Source organism: Salminus brasiliensis, chromosome 8 (genome assembly GCF_030463535.1).
Source record: "Salminus brasiliensis chromosome 8, fSalBra1.hap2, whole genome shotgun sequence".
Lineage (NCBI taxonomy): Eukaryota > Metazoa > Chordata > Actinopteri > Characiformes > Bryconidae > Salminus > Salminus brasiliensis.
The window spans coordinates 40,233,725-40,249,837 of NC_132885.1; the positions used below are offsets into that span (position 1 = coordinate 40,233,725).

Sequence of the window (16,113 nt, forward strand, 5' to 3'; positions counted from 1 at the left end):
TGCTAGCCCTGTAGGGGGCGATAGTGCCTCTAAAACAGAGACATCAAAACACCACTAAAGAGACCAGGGTTGAGAGACACTGTGCTAGATTATACATTGAGTTATTAATGCACTTTATTAATATGGTAAATATATGAATCATTTAGATAACTGAGCTAGTAGTTAATGGATTATTATGGTGTCTACAGCACATATAAAAACCCACACTAAGCATCTGCTCATGCACATACAGTAGCCGTGACAGTGTGACCTCGGTCCTGAGTGGCATGATTGACCGTCTAGTCTCTTTGCTGTGTCTGCATTTATACTCCAGTCCATCAGAGTAGGACTTCAGTGTTCATCTCACAGTCTAGCATCAAGCTCCTCTGAGGACTATGAGGTTTTTCCGCACTGCCTCAGACTTCCTTTCCTTTCAGTTTCAACAAAACAACATTAGACCCCCCCCCCCCCACATACAGCCTCTGAAAGTGAAAGTGAATGAGTCATCTCAAATAAACCCAGCAAACAGGAAGAGCTGCAGACACAGTGCGCCACACAGAGAAGGAAGGACTCGGAGCTCAGCAGCAGCGTCTGAACCAGGTGATTCTTTGCGTGTGTTTTGTACTCCGGGTCTGCGTAGGTTTCCTAAAGGAGCTCAGTTTTTCTCCCACATCCCAAAAACATACATGTTCGGACAATCGGCTGTGCTAAATAGCACCCGAGGGATGGGTGTAGGCCCTGACCAGGGAGTATTTCAGTGATTTCCTGCTAGGATTCAGTATCCTTTATTAAATATATTCAACATATCCTATTATATATATATATATATATATATATATATATATATATATATATATATATATTTATTTATTTATTTACATATTATTAAGACTTTTTTTTTTATTTCCATAGTTCACAGCTTTAAAATAACAAAATAGGGAAAAGGTCCAGATACGAATGCATTTGAGAATATCCCAGTCCCCCCTTTTGGGACCTCCTGCAAACAATCCAGTTCTCTTCGATTCTTGGGTCGTCTTGCTGCACTGCTCTATCCCCAGAATTTCTACAGATGATGTTTAAGATAAGATAAGATAAGATAATCCTTTATTAGGAAATTCTCAGTGTCACAGCAGAAATGGATAGCAAGACACTCAGTTACATGTAAATGTAAATAAATTACCACTATATAAACAATAAAAATAAAAAAACAATAACAATATTACAATAACAATATACAGTTTACCTCAGGGAACTGTGAAGACCATGGCAAGAACAGGCCTAGCATCTCACTAGGTACTAGTATCCTAAGAATTTTGTGATGTATACTAAAATAAAAGTTCAGTTCTCTTGTTTTTATTCTATTATTTCTATGAAAAAACATACTGATTACACTCATAACTTAAAATGCAAAAATATACTTATTATTTTGTATGTTTTAAAAAAAGTAAAAATAGCACATAATAATGCATAAGGCTTTCTATTGAAGGGTTCATTTTTAAAGCAGTGTTCAGGACATGCAGTCAGATCCATAAGTATTTGGACAGTGACACATTTCTTTCTTTCTTTATTTTATGTAATTTTGCCTCTGTATACCTCCTCAAGCATTTTGAAATAAAGGGTCGACTTTTAAAGTGTAGACTTTTAAAACGTTTTCAGCTTTTACATGACTCTTAAGGAATCTCTTTTAAAATCTAAAAAATAATTGAACAAACTGACAATTATAACTGTAGGAAGCATTTTAATTCTTGTTTGGAGATGAATAACCGCCTTCAGTTGCTGTGTCAAACTTATGGACCCGACTGTATGTGCTGAGTGTTTGTTGTAGGATATTTCAGTATATTGGATTATCTCATTTTTAAACACATTTTACAATAAATTTAAGTAATCCTTACTTTTACGGTCCCTCAATATCTAGGTATTAATCAGGTATATCTCAGACACAACCTTCAAAATACTAGATATATAGGTTCTATAAATCAAGTGGGTGTATATGGAAAAATGCACAGTGCAAACTGCAAAGTGCTTTGTAGGGTAGAAGGTTTTTGAAGGGTAAAGTACGGTAGTATGGTAGGTATCCCAATAGTCTAATAAAATTACACTCTAATGCCCAACAGGTTCTGTCTATAAAAAGCACATAAAATGTTGCATAATTGCATCATTATTTGGAGTAACAAGTTGGTAGCTGGAAAATAAAATAAGTAAATAATAAATTGTACTAAAATGCTGTACAATTAAGCAAACAAACTTGCATATCCTCTTTCTGAATTGGTCATCTGAGATAAGAGAAAAGAAAAAATGTTAAATAAAAACCCAAGAACACAATTTTACCAGTTAATCATTTTGATTTTTTTTTTTTTTTTTTTTTTGTAATTTTTTTGTGTGACTCTAAAATTAAAACAATAAAAACTGTCAAATAAAGCATAGCCTAAATGTCCAAGTGGGTTTCTATGGTATAAAAGCTTATTTGTTCTGTATATACTAATATTCTTTTTGTCTCCAATTACACAGGTCACCGCCCTCCAACACTAAGTAAGTTTAAATGATCCAATACAAACTTGTAAGCTTGCAACCAAACATAAAATATGAACTAATTTGGCTTCCAGATTTCCAACTTTTTATGGTCCAGACTTAAATATAGTTAGCTGTACTTTTACACGCCTTAAAATCAGGATCACAGAGTAATAACTACCTTTTAACAAACAATTATAGATGTTACAGATGTTATGAAACACAATAAATTCACAATATAACAACAAATATTGAGTAAAATGTCTACTTTGGTTTGGTTAACTGGTTAAGACGTTATTATTATAACATAATCTACAAGTTTGTCTACAGATTTTTGATCTGAAGACTTTTTGTCCCTTTCTATGAAGACCTCAAATGTAATAAAAAATAATAAAAAAATAGAATTGTATGTATAGCCACAAAACAAACACACTTTTAAAAGTCACATGTACACAAAATAGGTCCTTATGAGAAGTGTCCAGCATGTGGTACACAAATTCAGTTTAAAAACCAAAGCCTGGCCACCACACGGGTTCAGTTAGCTGACAGATTTGCTCTGGGTCATTGGTTTGTTGGTTAAAAGTGTCAGAGAATATAAGTTGTCTGATGTGTAAATAGTAAGTATGTGATTTTGATTGAGGGGGGAAATGCTCAGATGTTGTTTTAAACCCCTATTATTTTGCTTCAGAATGAAACTCACTGATTTCCCCCCAGCCTGTCCAAAAATTACAGCTGTTTTAAATCATTCAGATAAGATGAAAATTACCCTAAGAAATTAGTACTTTCTGGTATTTTAGCTTAAAACTGTAACAAGAACAAACAGAAGCAAACATATTTTTTTGTAACTATTTCTGTATTACTGTAATTATTTCTGCATTATTTTTGCAGTCCTGTTGGTGTGCAGTTAGCATTGTGGGGGCGGTTAAGCTAAATAAACAGATTTTGTTTTTGCTTTTTTGTAAAAAAATGTACTTCTTTCACTCATAACTTTTTATAATAATTCTCAATGTTTTGTAAAAAGTAAAAAATAGCACATAAGAATTCATAAGGCTTTCTATTGAAGGCTTCATTTTTAAAGCAGTGTTCAGGACATAAGTCCTATCAGGTCCATACGTATTTGGACAGTGACACATTTTTTTTAATATAGTTTTTTTAATTTTATGTCATTTTACTTCCTCAAGCATTATGAAATACTGTCGACTTTTAAAGTGTCGACTTTCAATGCATTAACTCTCAATAAATCTCATTTACAATCTCAAACATAATTGGACCAACTAACAATTATAACTGTAGGAATAAAGAGATTGTAGCCAGTGGAGTAGGTCAGCTTCTAGCTGGTTTTAGCCTTTTTAGCCTCACTTTTCTATTCTCCCAAAGTAGCCGTTGTGTTTGTTGGAGGTCTAAATAAAATGAGCCAAAACGCCCCCTCTAAAACATCAATAATCCACTTAATAGACTTGTCAAACACTTCCCAGCACTTTAGAAATGTCCCTATACAAATCAGGTCCCTGCTGAACAGGTATCCTTTTCTAACAATCTCATCCTTCTGTTTCCAGTGGAATTCGTCACTGTTTTGGCTGATAAGCAAGTCAAGAGTTCACTCTTTGCTGTGAGACAAACACAGAAGACTTTACTGTAACATGGCAGAAAAACATCCAGAAACTGTACTGTGTGGAGGGCAAACACAGAACCGGAAAGGATGGCAAAACAGTTTTCTTGCAAATCAAGAAGGCTGAGATGGAAGATGAAGGGAACTACACTGTAACCATACAGAACCGATGGGGTAGTGCCTCATGCTCTGCCATGGTCCTTGTTGGTATGTAGGAATTCTAAAGAACTTATTCACACCTTAACTGATGGCTCATAGATCTAAATTGAGAATAAATGAAGATCACAGTGAAGCATCAGTAATGGACAGCAATGGACCATGTTTAGTAATAGGGACCAACATTGTGATAAATGACCCCAAACTAAACCATTTCTTAGAAAAAGCTGCAAAAACTCAAGAACGTTTGTCTTACAGAACTTGACGAATGGAGGATCGTCCAATGGAAGTAAGTCCACTGTCACTCTTTCACATAAGAGCTTAAGATGTTTGGGAAAAAAATGAAAGATGAAATGTGGCTTGTACAAAGTGCATCTCATCACTGTCCAATGAAAAACATGGATCTCCAAAATGGGGATTTTACTGGAGAAGGCAAAAATGGAAGTCAATGTAAGAGTCATTTAGAGGATTTCTAGTGGTCCGTTCATCCAGAATTATTTACACAGTGTACAGAAGCAGCTACAGGGTTCAAAAAGTAAAAACAAACAAAACAAAAAAAAATGGAAATACATGGTTTCAGCAGCAATATTTAACATGTTTTATTTTTCCAAAATGTTAAATTCACTGAACATTTCCAAATGATGCTCAAAGAAAGCAGATAAAATATTTTAACAAACATAAGTGCAAATAACGTGAAGTAGTAAACCCAGCCTCTGTAGCTACGCAAACATACAGCAATATTTCTAGCAAATCCTAATGCACCCTTACTCTTTTTTAAAACATTCAAAAAAATAAATCATAAACATGACCTGTGCAAAAGATTCGACATCCTATGTGTTGGAAGTCCTATGTGCTCAGTAAGCTCCTTTAAGCAACTGTTTAAAGATCTGAAAATAAAAGTTATCCAAATTCCCACGAGGTACGGGAAAGCTGTAGGAAGATAGCGCGGTGTTTTCAGCTTGTGGTTTCTACAGCGTGGATTTGATTATGACCGTTTAGGGGATCTGTGGAGGTCAAGACTAGATCAGCAAGAAACCTGCAAAACAATTCTCAGAGGACTTCCCATGAGTTCCCATAATTTGAAAGATCACCAGTGGCATTGGCAGTATTGCACTGGCTGAAGCTGAAAAGAGGGAAGATTCTACAACAGGATAACGTATATCCAAAATATTACATCAGAACCACCAAGACTACATGAAAAGATGCCAACTGATGGCTTTTCAACCCAAAATTGAGTGACGTTTAACAGATATGTAGGCGAATGTTGGAATGCATCTAATGATGACTGTCAAAATCACGTGTTTCCAAAGTTTTTGCCTGATGTTTTTTCATAATATATCATTTTGAAGTATACAGTGAAGACGTACAAGTACTTTGTTACAGTATATGAGTAGATTTTAAAGTATCAATCCTTTACTTGAGTATTTCATTCACTTAACACGTTTTACTTCTATTCCCTAAATTTCACATTTAAAAAATCAGAAAAGGCTCGTTAAGATAAGATAAGATAATAAGATAAGATAATTCTTTATTAGTCAGTGTCACAGCAGAAAGGGATTTATAGTGTAGATAAATAATTTACACTATATACACAATATAAATAAGAATTAAAAAAGCAATAACAATATTATTTACAGGTAATTGCAAATGACTTAATTGCACATGGGGGGGGGGGGGGGGGGTATTCCACATAGTATTTTACACTCTGTTCCCTGAACATGTGTGTGTAGTTTAAGCGTGTGTGTATGTGGTCCGCTGAGAGCAGTGCTGGTTACTTTACAATTTTATTTTCAGTAAGTTTCTAATCAGGCAGCTAATCGTTGATTTCTGATGGCTGGTGTCAGTTTTTATTTTTTAAATTTTACTTTGATTTGTTGTAATTATGATGCCAAAGAAATCCTGTTAATGAAATCCTGTTCAGATTAAGACAATTAGTGTTAAAACAGGCTATTAGTGTTAATCACACGTTCAGGGTGTCAGAACTCAATGAGAAACTGGTAAACTCAGGTTAGTTTTCTACCAGAATAAGCAGACTAAAATATCTTTTGTACAACTTTGCAGATGATTCTGCAGCTCTACCATAAACCATTATTTACACTCAGTGCCAGGGTTGTGTTCATCTGTAACTTAAACAATCTTTACTATAAAATATTAAGAATCTATTCTGACTTGGTTAGAACTTAAAGTTTAGGACTCGGCTTGACTTTTCTCTTCTCTGGACTGAACTAACTCAGGGCCTAAATTTCGTTTATGGTACTATGAACTATTTCTTTACCCTCTTAGACAAGATCCAATGATCAACGCCCTAAAGTCCTTCAGAATTTGCAGCGGGGACATCAGAGAGCTCCGCTTTCTTCTGTATGGACCAGTTGGGTCAGGGAAATCCAGCATTATAAACACCATCCACACCATCTTTGAAGGACATCCCCACATCCACTGTCCGACTGCTGATTTAACATGCATGAGTTTTACCAGAGGGGTGAGGACACTCTTGTTTGGCTAAAAAAAGACTATTATTACTATGTATTCTATTGTGGCAGCGTTCAAAAATGTGCATAAACGGGATGTACTGAAGATGATGGAATTGCTTGTGTGCACTAGTTTTAGTAAAACCACTTACTATTAAAACCCATTTTGATTATTGTTGTTATTATTATTATTATTTACAGTTTGAGAAGTACAATATCAGGAACCTACCTTTTGCCTTCTATAATTTGATGGGTCTAGAACAGGGGCAGTCATATAGGATGCACCCAGATGACATCATGAGTGTGTTAAAGGGCCACATACCCAACAACTACACAGTAAGAAAAACACACACACACTAAATGAAATACAATGAAATTACAATTAAAACAGAAGGTTTAATTTTCTGTATTTTCCTCTTATGTTTAGTTTCATCCTCATGCTCCAATAGATAAAGACAACAGACACTACATCCTGAACCCCACTCTGAACGATAGGATTCACTGTCTAGTGAGCGTGATTCCAGCAGACAAAATATCACTAATGAGCGATGAAGTCATTCAGAAAATGAAGACCATCAGAGCAGCAGCCAGTAAATTAGGTGAGCTCACTTTTACATACATATGTCATTTACTTCAAAGGAAACATTAGAAGTGTTATTTAATTACTGCTTATTAACAAGTGCAGCCGTTGTGGTGTGTGTCTGAGGTCTGAACACTTGTAGGACAGCTCAGGATAGCTTGTATCTCTCACTAGAAGGCCAAAGTCCTTCTTTCTGAACATTCCTGCCATTAAATAAAATCTGCAGAGATATGCTGCCACTCGTGGTTCTGCCGCTGATCAGTAAGAGCTCACGTTCCTCTGCTGCAGGAATTCCACATGTGGTTTTCATGACAAGAGTGGACCAAGTGTGCATAATGACACACCGAGACTTGACTAAGATCTACCGAAGCAGGAGGATCAAGGAGCAGGTCAGTCACTTTGTTTCCAGAATAAAACAGACAGCTGTGGGACATTTTAATAGGTAGACTAATGATAAGCTAACGCTGCTGTGTTACACTGCATGATGCTGAATGGTTTTCAGATGGACTAGTTGGACTAGTTGCTATGTTGTGGTATGCATTAATAAGCAATAGTGTTCTTAATTCATTTATATCCCATAATATCACAGTGAGACTTGCGTGTCCACCCCATGTCCACACTCTATGGAGTGTTTCTGCACTGCCTCAGACTTACTTTCAGTTTTAGATTCCCGTAAATGGGTTTTACACAAAACAACATTAGAACCCAACCCCCATCGACTGTCACTGAAAGTGAAAGCTGAATGTGGACAAGAATGATCGTATAAATACAGCAGACAGGAAGAACTGCAGACACAGAGCAGGACACAGAAATCAGTAGCACTTCTGAAAAAGGTAAGTCAACTACAACTACTTAATGTAGATGTTTTTTTCCTCTGTCTGCTACATTAACCTGGAGCCACTCTTCCTTCAATGAAGGGTTCCTGTACAGCAATTTTACATTTACATTTACATCTAGGGCATTTAGATGCTCTTATCCAGAGCGACTTACAAACATGCTTCGTTATTTAATCAGGAATAACCTCAGCTAGTTTGAATAGACTACACATTCAAGGTTACCTCTAATCTTAGACTCTACTAAACACAAGTCAATACGGAGACCAAAACATTTACCTTTCACCAAAACATGAAACCAAACTACATTTTTCAAGAATTAAAATGAAAATGCAAAATGTTGGTTGATACCCTGGTCAAAATATCTGTTAGTGTCAAAAGCTAAGAAGGTAAAGTGTGACCTGGTTTGACCCGCATGGTAAAACGTGTCATGCTGGGTTAGGCGTGGCAGTGAAAACAAGAAAAGACCTAACAAAGGGTGTGTACACAAGAGGTGGACAAACAAGATAGGAGAACCCAAGGTAGCAGCAAACTAAGGGACAAGACAGGTAAAAAAAAAAAACGAACTTGTAGGCAGGACCGGGCAAAATTACAAACCTCGCACTGGGAGGAGTCGGAGCTCGGCAAAAGGGAGAAAAGGACATAAAACAAAACGGGACAGGATAAATCTACAAAACTATGGAGCCTGGCTCAGGAGGAGAACTTACTGACTGTAAAACAGGACAGGGAAGCTAACAAGAACCCAAAAACACAAGCAGTGAATACAAAAACAGGGGGAGGAAGTAGAACCACAGGACAAAAACAGGGATAGGGAGGTTAAAGATGAAAGATGAAACTTTAAGAAAGATTATTTTTCCCCATCATTTCTGAATATCTCTATTCTGTTGTTTCTCCCTGACAAGTCCCAAATTCTGCTGTTACCCTGTTAAAATTCCAGCCAAGTTGAGTCCCTGCTTTCAAGTCAAGTCAAGCAAGTCCCAAGTCAAGTGATTCAAAGTTATAATGCTCTAACTCCAGTTTCCACATTCAAATCAGCTAAAAGACAGTGGCGATGAAGAGCTCTCTGAAGGCTGTAGATGCAGATGATTCTGGGAAGGGGTTTAAAAAATCTCAGAACAGTCAGAAATCCACCATTCCCCTATCTGCTAAATAAACAACTGCCAGCATCGCCAGTTTAGACCGTCCTAGCTAGCTCAACCCAAGAGCAGAAACCACTAGATGAGTGAAGAAGTCTCCTGAAATGAGTTTCTCACCACAGCTGATGTCAAAGTACAGCATCTACCATCAGATAGAGACCCAACAATTGTGATTTTCATAGGAGGTGAGCAGGGAGAACTTTTACTGACCGAACAAAAACCATTAAAAATTAAACTACCAAAAAACAAACTAACATAAAAACAATCCACAACATCAGAGCCAGACTAAAGTTTGTCAGAGAGGATCTGGACGAAGACTTTGGACAGTGCTTTGGTTTTGCCCTTATTTCTGTAATTCCAGATTGGTTTTATCTCTAAAATCAGATTTCTAGAGAACATTGTAGGTCAAGTTGACTGAATGTTGCCGGAGTGGATTGTAAGACACAGCATTCTTTTCTTTGTGGGCTTTGTGCTAAAGGAATGAAGTTGGGGGTGGTGGTTGCATAACTGAATTATGATCCACAGATCATGCATATCGCTGTTCTCTTTTTGCTGCTATCATCAATCATTCAAAGTCTTCAAAATCATTTGAGTCATCTGTCTGAAGTCTAAGTCAAGTCTCAAGTCCTGAATACCAAGTCAAAGTCAAGTCGAGTCTTTTATCTGTCAATCAAGTTTTAGGACCTAAAAATTGCCAAGTCACGTGACTTGAGTCCTTCAACTCTGACGATTTCATTCAGGTCTATTTAGAGCCTTTTCAGTTCTGATGCTGTGAATCACTGTTTTATTTGGGCGATATCTGAACATCTAAGAAAAATATATTGAAATTTAATCTTTAACAAGTTTAAATAAATGATTTTTTGAGAAGAACCTGTTTTGTATTATTATCTTGATGAAAAATCATAAATTCAATTTTGTGTTACAGATGGTGCAATGGATTCCATCATGTTAAAACTTTATGGATTTGGACTTGGTGAGTTTTAATGATCAATTCTAAACTTGTACAAACAGCATGTTGAAGCTTTCAATAAAGCACACATACAAATGCCAGAGCTGAACATATTAGTAACATATTTGTATAATTAACATAGTACACAGTACTGGTTCAATATAACAAGCTTCTAAAACCACAAGCCATATCAGTGTTTGCTTCGATTGGCCTAGCATTACCTTTTTGTCAATGATTTACTTGAAATTATTTAAATGTATAATAAAAGTAAATACATTTCTGCCTCCTTACAAACTATGATGGGGAAAAAAAACTGTCTGCTGGGTTGTTGCTACGATTCAGACTTTTACCTAACTGCTAAAACTACCCAATAAAAACATTTAACCCAGTATCTAAACTATCTAAGCAAATCCCTGTCCCATAAAAACACCTCCATCAATTCAGTGGTTAAACTACAAAATAATGACTCAAGTTAACCAAAAGGTTTTAAAAACTGCTCTGAATGAGGATACACTAAATATGTTTATCTGTAGATTAACATTTCCTGCTGGATGAGTTTCTCTTTCTTCTGTTTCCAATAGAATTTGTCACCGTTTTGGCTGATAAACAAGTCAAGGAAGGAGAAGATGTCACTCTTCGCTGTCAGACAAACACAGGACACGTAACTGTGACATGGGAGAAGAAAGGCCAGAAACTGTGCTGTGTGGAGGGCAAACACAGAACAGGAAAAGAAGGCTCAGCGATTTTCTTAGAAATCAAGAAGGCTGATCAGGGAGATGAAGGGAAATACACTGTAACCATAAAGAATCCATGGGGTAGCGCCTCATGCTCTGCCATGGTCATTGTTGGTATGTAGAAATTCTAAAGAGCTTATTCACACCATAACTGATTACCTAGAGTAGGTGTAAGTAGGTCCACTCTCTCAGTTTTTTACTTCTACAATAACTCATGCATTTCTTACAGAAATCAATGAATGGAGGACCGTCCAGTGGAAGTAAGTCATTCTTTAACATGAGATTGTTTGAAGTTACCCTGTTTTTCAAAACATAATCAATAAAAAAACATTACAAAAGGTCTCAGACTTCGATTAGCAAACCAGACCTGAGGCTTGTCACCAACTGTAATTAGGAACGGTCAGCTGAATCAAATTTCCAAGCTTGATAAAGTCACTGACTTTTCAAATGTTGTGCTAACAGTCTTTTCCTCCAGTCTTCTGAGTAAAGAGTACTAAAACAAAGCCAAGTGTTTTCAGCTTACAGTTCAGGGGAACTGTGGAGGTCAAGATGAGCTCTGGAAGGAAACTCTCATAGAGAACTGGCAAGAATTGCAGTAGCTGAGTCAAGAGGGTGGTGCACTGTTCAATTGTGCAGCATTGCTTGCACAAACAGAAAGAGACATCTGTAGAAAATGAAGGAACTTTGATTTTGTGAATAGAACACCCTGCCAACTGTAAAGAGGCAAAGAGGCAATGAGGGTGGATCTATCTTGCTTTGGGGTTGTGTTGCCATCAGTGGCATTGGGAGTATTGCTCAGGGGGAAAGAAGAATGGATTCTACAAAATACCAGCAAATCCTGGATACAAATTTCAAACCATCTGTTAAAAGGCTGAATCTGAAAAGAGGGTGACTTCTACAATACCAGAATGATCCAAAATATACATTAGAAACTGACTGGACTCTATGAAGAGCTGCAAACTGAACACTTCTCAACTTCTACATTCTACAGTATGTTTCAATAACTCCTCAAATATTAACATAATTCAGTTTAACAATCAGGGCTCCTTGTAGACACAGTCATGTTAAAATAGTTTTTTAATGTAAATAAGCCTTTATTATTTATTAATAATTACTATTATTATTATTCTTTTCATTATTATTAATGTGAAAAAGAGTGCCAAATTAGGACTTGCTCAGGACCTGACTTGACTGTACTGAAATAACTCAGAACTTGAACTACTTTTTACCCTTTTAGACCAGATCCAATGATCAGCGCCCTAAAGGCCTTTAAAATTAGCAATCCGGACGTCAGGGAGCTCCGCTTTCTTCTGCATGGACCAGTCGGGGCGGGCAAATCCAGCATCGTAAACACCATCAAAACCATCTTTGAAGGACATCAGTTCATCAACTGTCTGACTGCTACAGATGTAACAGGCGAGAGTTTCACCACAAAGGTGAGGACACTCAAACTTATGTTTGGTTGCAGTCACTGACTTCACAGATCTCAGGCAGACCACACGTTGGCCTTCACCCTCTCAGTGTTGGTAGCATCGTGTGATGGAGGGGGCCTAGATGGTGGAGATTCGATGTAACATAACTGGGACTTTGGGAACCCACCCTCTCCTGTGTCCTCCTTAGTCCTGCTACTCATCATTGCTTCCACCTGTACTTAGCCTTCCTTTCACAGCTGTCTGGTTTTTGGTGTAGGTAGGTTCACTCTTTCAGTTTTTCTGAAGAGTGAGAAAGGAACATTTGTTCGAAATGCTTCTCAATGCTGATTTAGAAAAAAAAATATTATAATTACTATTATTATTATTATTATTTACAGTTTGAGAAGTACAATGTCGGGAATGTACCGTTCACCTTCTATGATGTGATGGGTCTGGAAAAGGACCAGTTAAAGGGGGTGCACACTGATGACATCATCAGTGCTTTTAAAGGCCATGTTCCCAGCAACTATGAAGTAAGATCAACACACACACACACACACACACACACACACTACATGAAATATAACAGTCAATCCTTGGTTGCTGATGTTGTTTCAGTAAAGTTTTCTTTTTCTTCTCTTAGTTTAAACCTCATGACCCAATTGATGAAGACAACAAACACTACATCCTGAACCCCACTCTGAACGATAAGATTCACTGTCTAGTGAGCGTCATTCCAGCAGACAAAATTTCTAGAATGGACGATAAAGTCATCCAGAAAATGAGGAACATCAGAGCAGAAGCCAGTAAATTAGGTGAGCTCACTTTTCAAAGACAAAGTCAGCTTGTCCTGTTCTGTCATGTCTGGCTGTGTTCTGTCTTGTCTGTCCTAGCCACACCTGCCCATTAGTGTTTCCACCAGTGTCTCCTTTGTAACCATGCCCCCTTGTTACCCCCAGGTGTTTCTCATTATCCTCTGTATAAGTAACCCCTTTGTTTCAGTCGTCCCTTGTCTGGTCTTGTGCGTGTGCACGTCCAAGGTGGTGTGTGTGTTCATGTTGGTTTCATGGTTTGTTGACTTGGCCTGTTTGTGTGATTCTGGTATTGTTTATTTGGTAATCTTAGTGCTTGTTTGGTTTCTGTTTGTTTTATTTTATTTTCCTTTATTAAGAGATCCTGTGTGTACGTCCGCCTCTGTCTCCAACCTCTTCAAACCGTGACACAGCTGTCAAAAAATCTATATGTACAGGACATTACATCAGCAATAAAACAAAAATATAATAATCATTATAGTAATAATATTAAAAACACACATTGATTGAGATACTGATCTTTACAAAGGCAGTTGTGGTGTTTGCAATCACTGTGTTTTGAGAAGGTTTCTTATTAGAAAAACTCCTGCCAGAAAATAAAAGCTTTAGGAAAGCCCAGGTATCTGCTGAGGGTTTACAGACAGTGTATTTCCATGGTTCCACCACTATCTCTGGAACATCCAACACCAAGATCTTTCCACCCTACAGAGGTCTACAGTTTAATGAAGAATACAGAGCTAAAGTTACTTCTAAACAAGAAACAACTTAGTCATCAGCTGTATTTCAGAGTCTTTTACACAGGCTGTCTTTCCTTAAGACTGTAGACTTTTCTGAAAACACAGAAACCTATGTTTTCAGTGACCAAAAATGCTGTTTTTGTGTGAGACTGCATTTTCAAAGAACTTACATCTGTTTCAGAAGACCACTAACACACACTTGTGATCTGCAGGAATTCCTCAAGTGGTTTTCATGACCAGAGTGGACAAGGCGTGCACCATTACAGAGGAAGACTTGACTAAGCTCTACAAAAGCAAGAAGATCAAGGAGAAGGTCAGGCACTTTGCTCACAGTGTGTATTATAGTGTTTTATGATGCCATTGACCAGTTCAACAGATACACAGTGACTAACACCACTGTGTCTGCAGATGACCGAGTGCAGTAACAGACTGGGCGTCACGATGAACTGCATCTTCCCGGTGAAGAACTACCACGAGGAGACCAAACCCAATGAGCAGCTGAACTGCCTGATGCTGGAAGCCTTCACACAGATTGTGCATTCAGCTGACGACTTTCTGAAGAGGAATTCCAACCAGCAGAAAACTGTAGAATGAGAATGAGGAAATGTGATGTTCCCAATTTGATTTCTGCCAATCTTAATGTTACACGTTAACTTGACATGTCTTCTTTCATTCAGTCATTGCTTAACATATTTATCTCTGCTGTAATTTCCAGTAATATATAGAACGCTTTTTGGCTTAGAATGTAGAAGCCAGCTATCACAGGAGTGCAGCTATAACATAGGAGTTTCCCATAAAGTGGCCAGTCTGTGAAAATATACAGTACTATTTAAAAATGGTCTGTGTGTGGCTGTCATTTCTGCTATTCAAGCTACATTTCTCTATTGATGACGCCTCAGTGATGTTGCTGTATTTTCTTAATGTGATGTAAATGTAGTTCTGAGTTCTGTTAATGTCATGAATCAGAACATAAGCAACAGATTGCCCATGTGCTATTAGTCATTAGTCTGACTGTGCTCTCACTAAACTCATGCATTGGCTCAGAAAAAAAACACAGAGCATCCAACAAGACATCTACATCTTTTATACAGCAGTATAAACACAGTATGCATAGACATGCATGTGCAGAACTTTTTTGGCTGTAGATTTAAGACAGTAAAAAAAATCTACCAATATTTACATTCATGAGAAAAAACCTGATATGTTGAAGAAAACTTCATAATAAATGACCAATAGAGAAGCACATTGGGGTAGTTTAGCAGAGGTTGGCATGTGCAGGCCTGTACTGGCTGTCATCCAGCAGGTCCTTTATCCTGGTTGACCAGCCTAGATGATGTTTCAGAGCCAGCAGGTCCTTTAGCTTGGTTGACCAGCCTAGATGAGATTTTTCAGAGAGTGCCACAAAGAGCATGCCTTTGTGCTCAGTAGACCTATCAGTGTTTTTCCTTGCACAGGATATACAGCTGACCTTACAGCTAACCTTCGCAGCAATGACTGTTCTATTGACCCTGGTGGTTATAATACTGTAAAATTGAGTGTATAGTTGTCATTCTATCACTAGCATAGCTAACGTTATTTAAACTAGCTGCTAGCTTTGATGCTCTATTGTTGTTCAATAATATAATATGACTTTATTTTGAAAGCTTATATTTTAATTCATTTACATATAAGGAGGGGGTTGTGCAGGGGTTTGCATGGGTGGTGGTGCTGCCTCCTTAAAATTAGTTTTTGCAGGGTGGGATACACACATGTCCAATAAAGGCTAGCTGAGTTTGTGCTTACCGCAGCCTACCACAAAATGGATATGAAGAAGAGGCAGCAAAAAAAAACACGAAGCAGGACCAGGGTTGAGAAACACTGTCATAGACTATAGATTAAGTTAATAATGCATTTTATTAACATGGAAAACATGCAGAACTTTCTAGATAGATGAGCTAGTAGCACTAAGCACTAAGGCCCTGTCCACAAATATTGGGGCATTTTTAAATTTAATAATAAAAGATTTTACAAATATTTCCATCCACACTGAGACACAAACATTTGCGTGAACATTCTAGCCCTGTAGGGGGCGATAGTGCCTCTAAAACAGAGACATCAAAACACCACTAAACAGAGGTTTAGAGCTCCAGGACCAGGGTTGAGAGACACTGTGCTAGATTATACATTGAGTTATTAATGCACTTTATTAATATGGTAAATA

At 37.3% G+C, this 16,113-nt stretch overlaps 2 protein-coding genes across 2 annotated transcripts; both read left to right on the forward strand.

Moving 5' to 3' along the window:
* The first annotated feature begins 469 nt into the window (after positions 1-469).
* On the forward strand, positions 470-7,758 carry LOC140561397 (interferon-induced protein 44-like). Its single transcript, XM_072686582.1, has 8 exons — positions 470-579; positions 2,488-2,508; positions 4,044-4,303; positions 4,511-4,541; positions 6,536-6,731; positions 6,922-7,056; positions 7,148-7,319; positions 7,589-7,758. The coding sequence occupies exons 3-8, from the start codon at positions 4,225-4,227 to the stop codon at positions 7,744-7,746; spliced, it is 771 nt and encodes a 256-aa protein (XP_072542683.1). The 5' UTR covers positions 470-579; positions 2,488-2,508; positions 4,044-4,224; the 3' UTR covers positions 7,747-7,758.
* Positions 7,759-7,825: 67 nt separating this feature from the next.
* LOC140561395 (interferon-induced protein 44-like) lies at positions 7,826-14,749 on the forward strand. Its single transcript, XM_072686580.1, has 9 exons — positions 7,826-8,133; positions 10,195-10,242; positions 10,800-11,066; positions 11,182-11,212; positions 12,190-12,388; positions 12,763-12,897; positions 13,008-13,179; positions 14,126-14,226; positions 14,322-14,749. The coding sequence occupies exons 2-9, from the start codon at positions 10,203-10,205 to the stop codon at positions 14,505-14,507; spliced, it is 1,131 nt and encodes a 376-aa protein (XP_072542681.1). The 5' UTR covers positions 7,826-8,133; positions 10,195-10,202; the 3' UTR covers positions 14,508-14,749.
* Positions 14,750-16,113: the final 1,364 nt, after the last annotated feature.

Coding starts and splice junctions, on each gene's coding strand:
- LOC140561395 (XM_072686580.1), top strand. CDS start 10,203: ATGGATTCCATCATGTTAAAACTTTATGGATTTGGACTTG. Junction 11,067..11,181: donor CTCTGCCATGGTCATTGTTG/GTATGTAGAAAT, acceptor CATTTCTTACAG/AAATCAATGAATGGAGGACC. Junction 13,180..14,125: donor AGCAGAAGCCAGTAAATTAG/GTGAGCTCACTT, acceptor TGTGATCTGCAG/GAATTCCTCAAGTGGTTTTC.
- LOC140561397 (XM_072686582.1), top strand. CDS start 4,225: ATGGAAGATGAAGGGAACTACACTGTAACCATACAGAACCGATGGGGT. Junction 6,732..6,921: donor GCATGAGTTTTACCAGAGGG/GTGAGGACACTC, acceptor TATTATTTACAG/TTTGAGAAGTACAATATCAG. Junction 7,320..7,588: donor AGCAGCAGCCAGTAAATTAG/GTGAGCTCACTT, acceptor CCTCTGCTGCAG/GAATTCCACATGTGGTTTTC.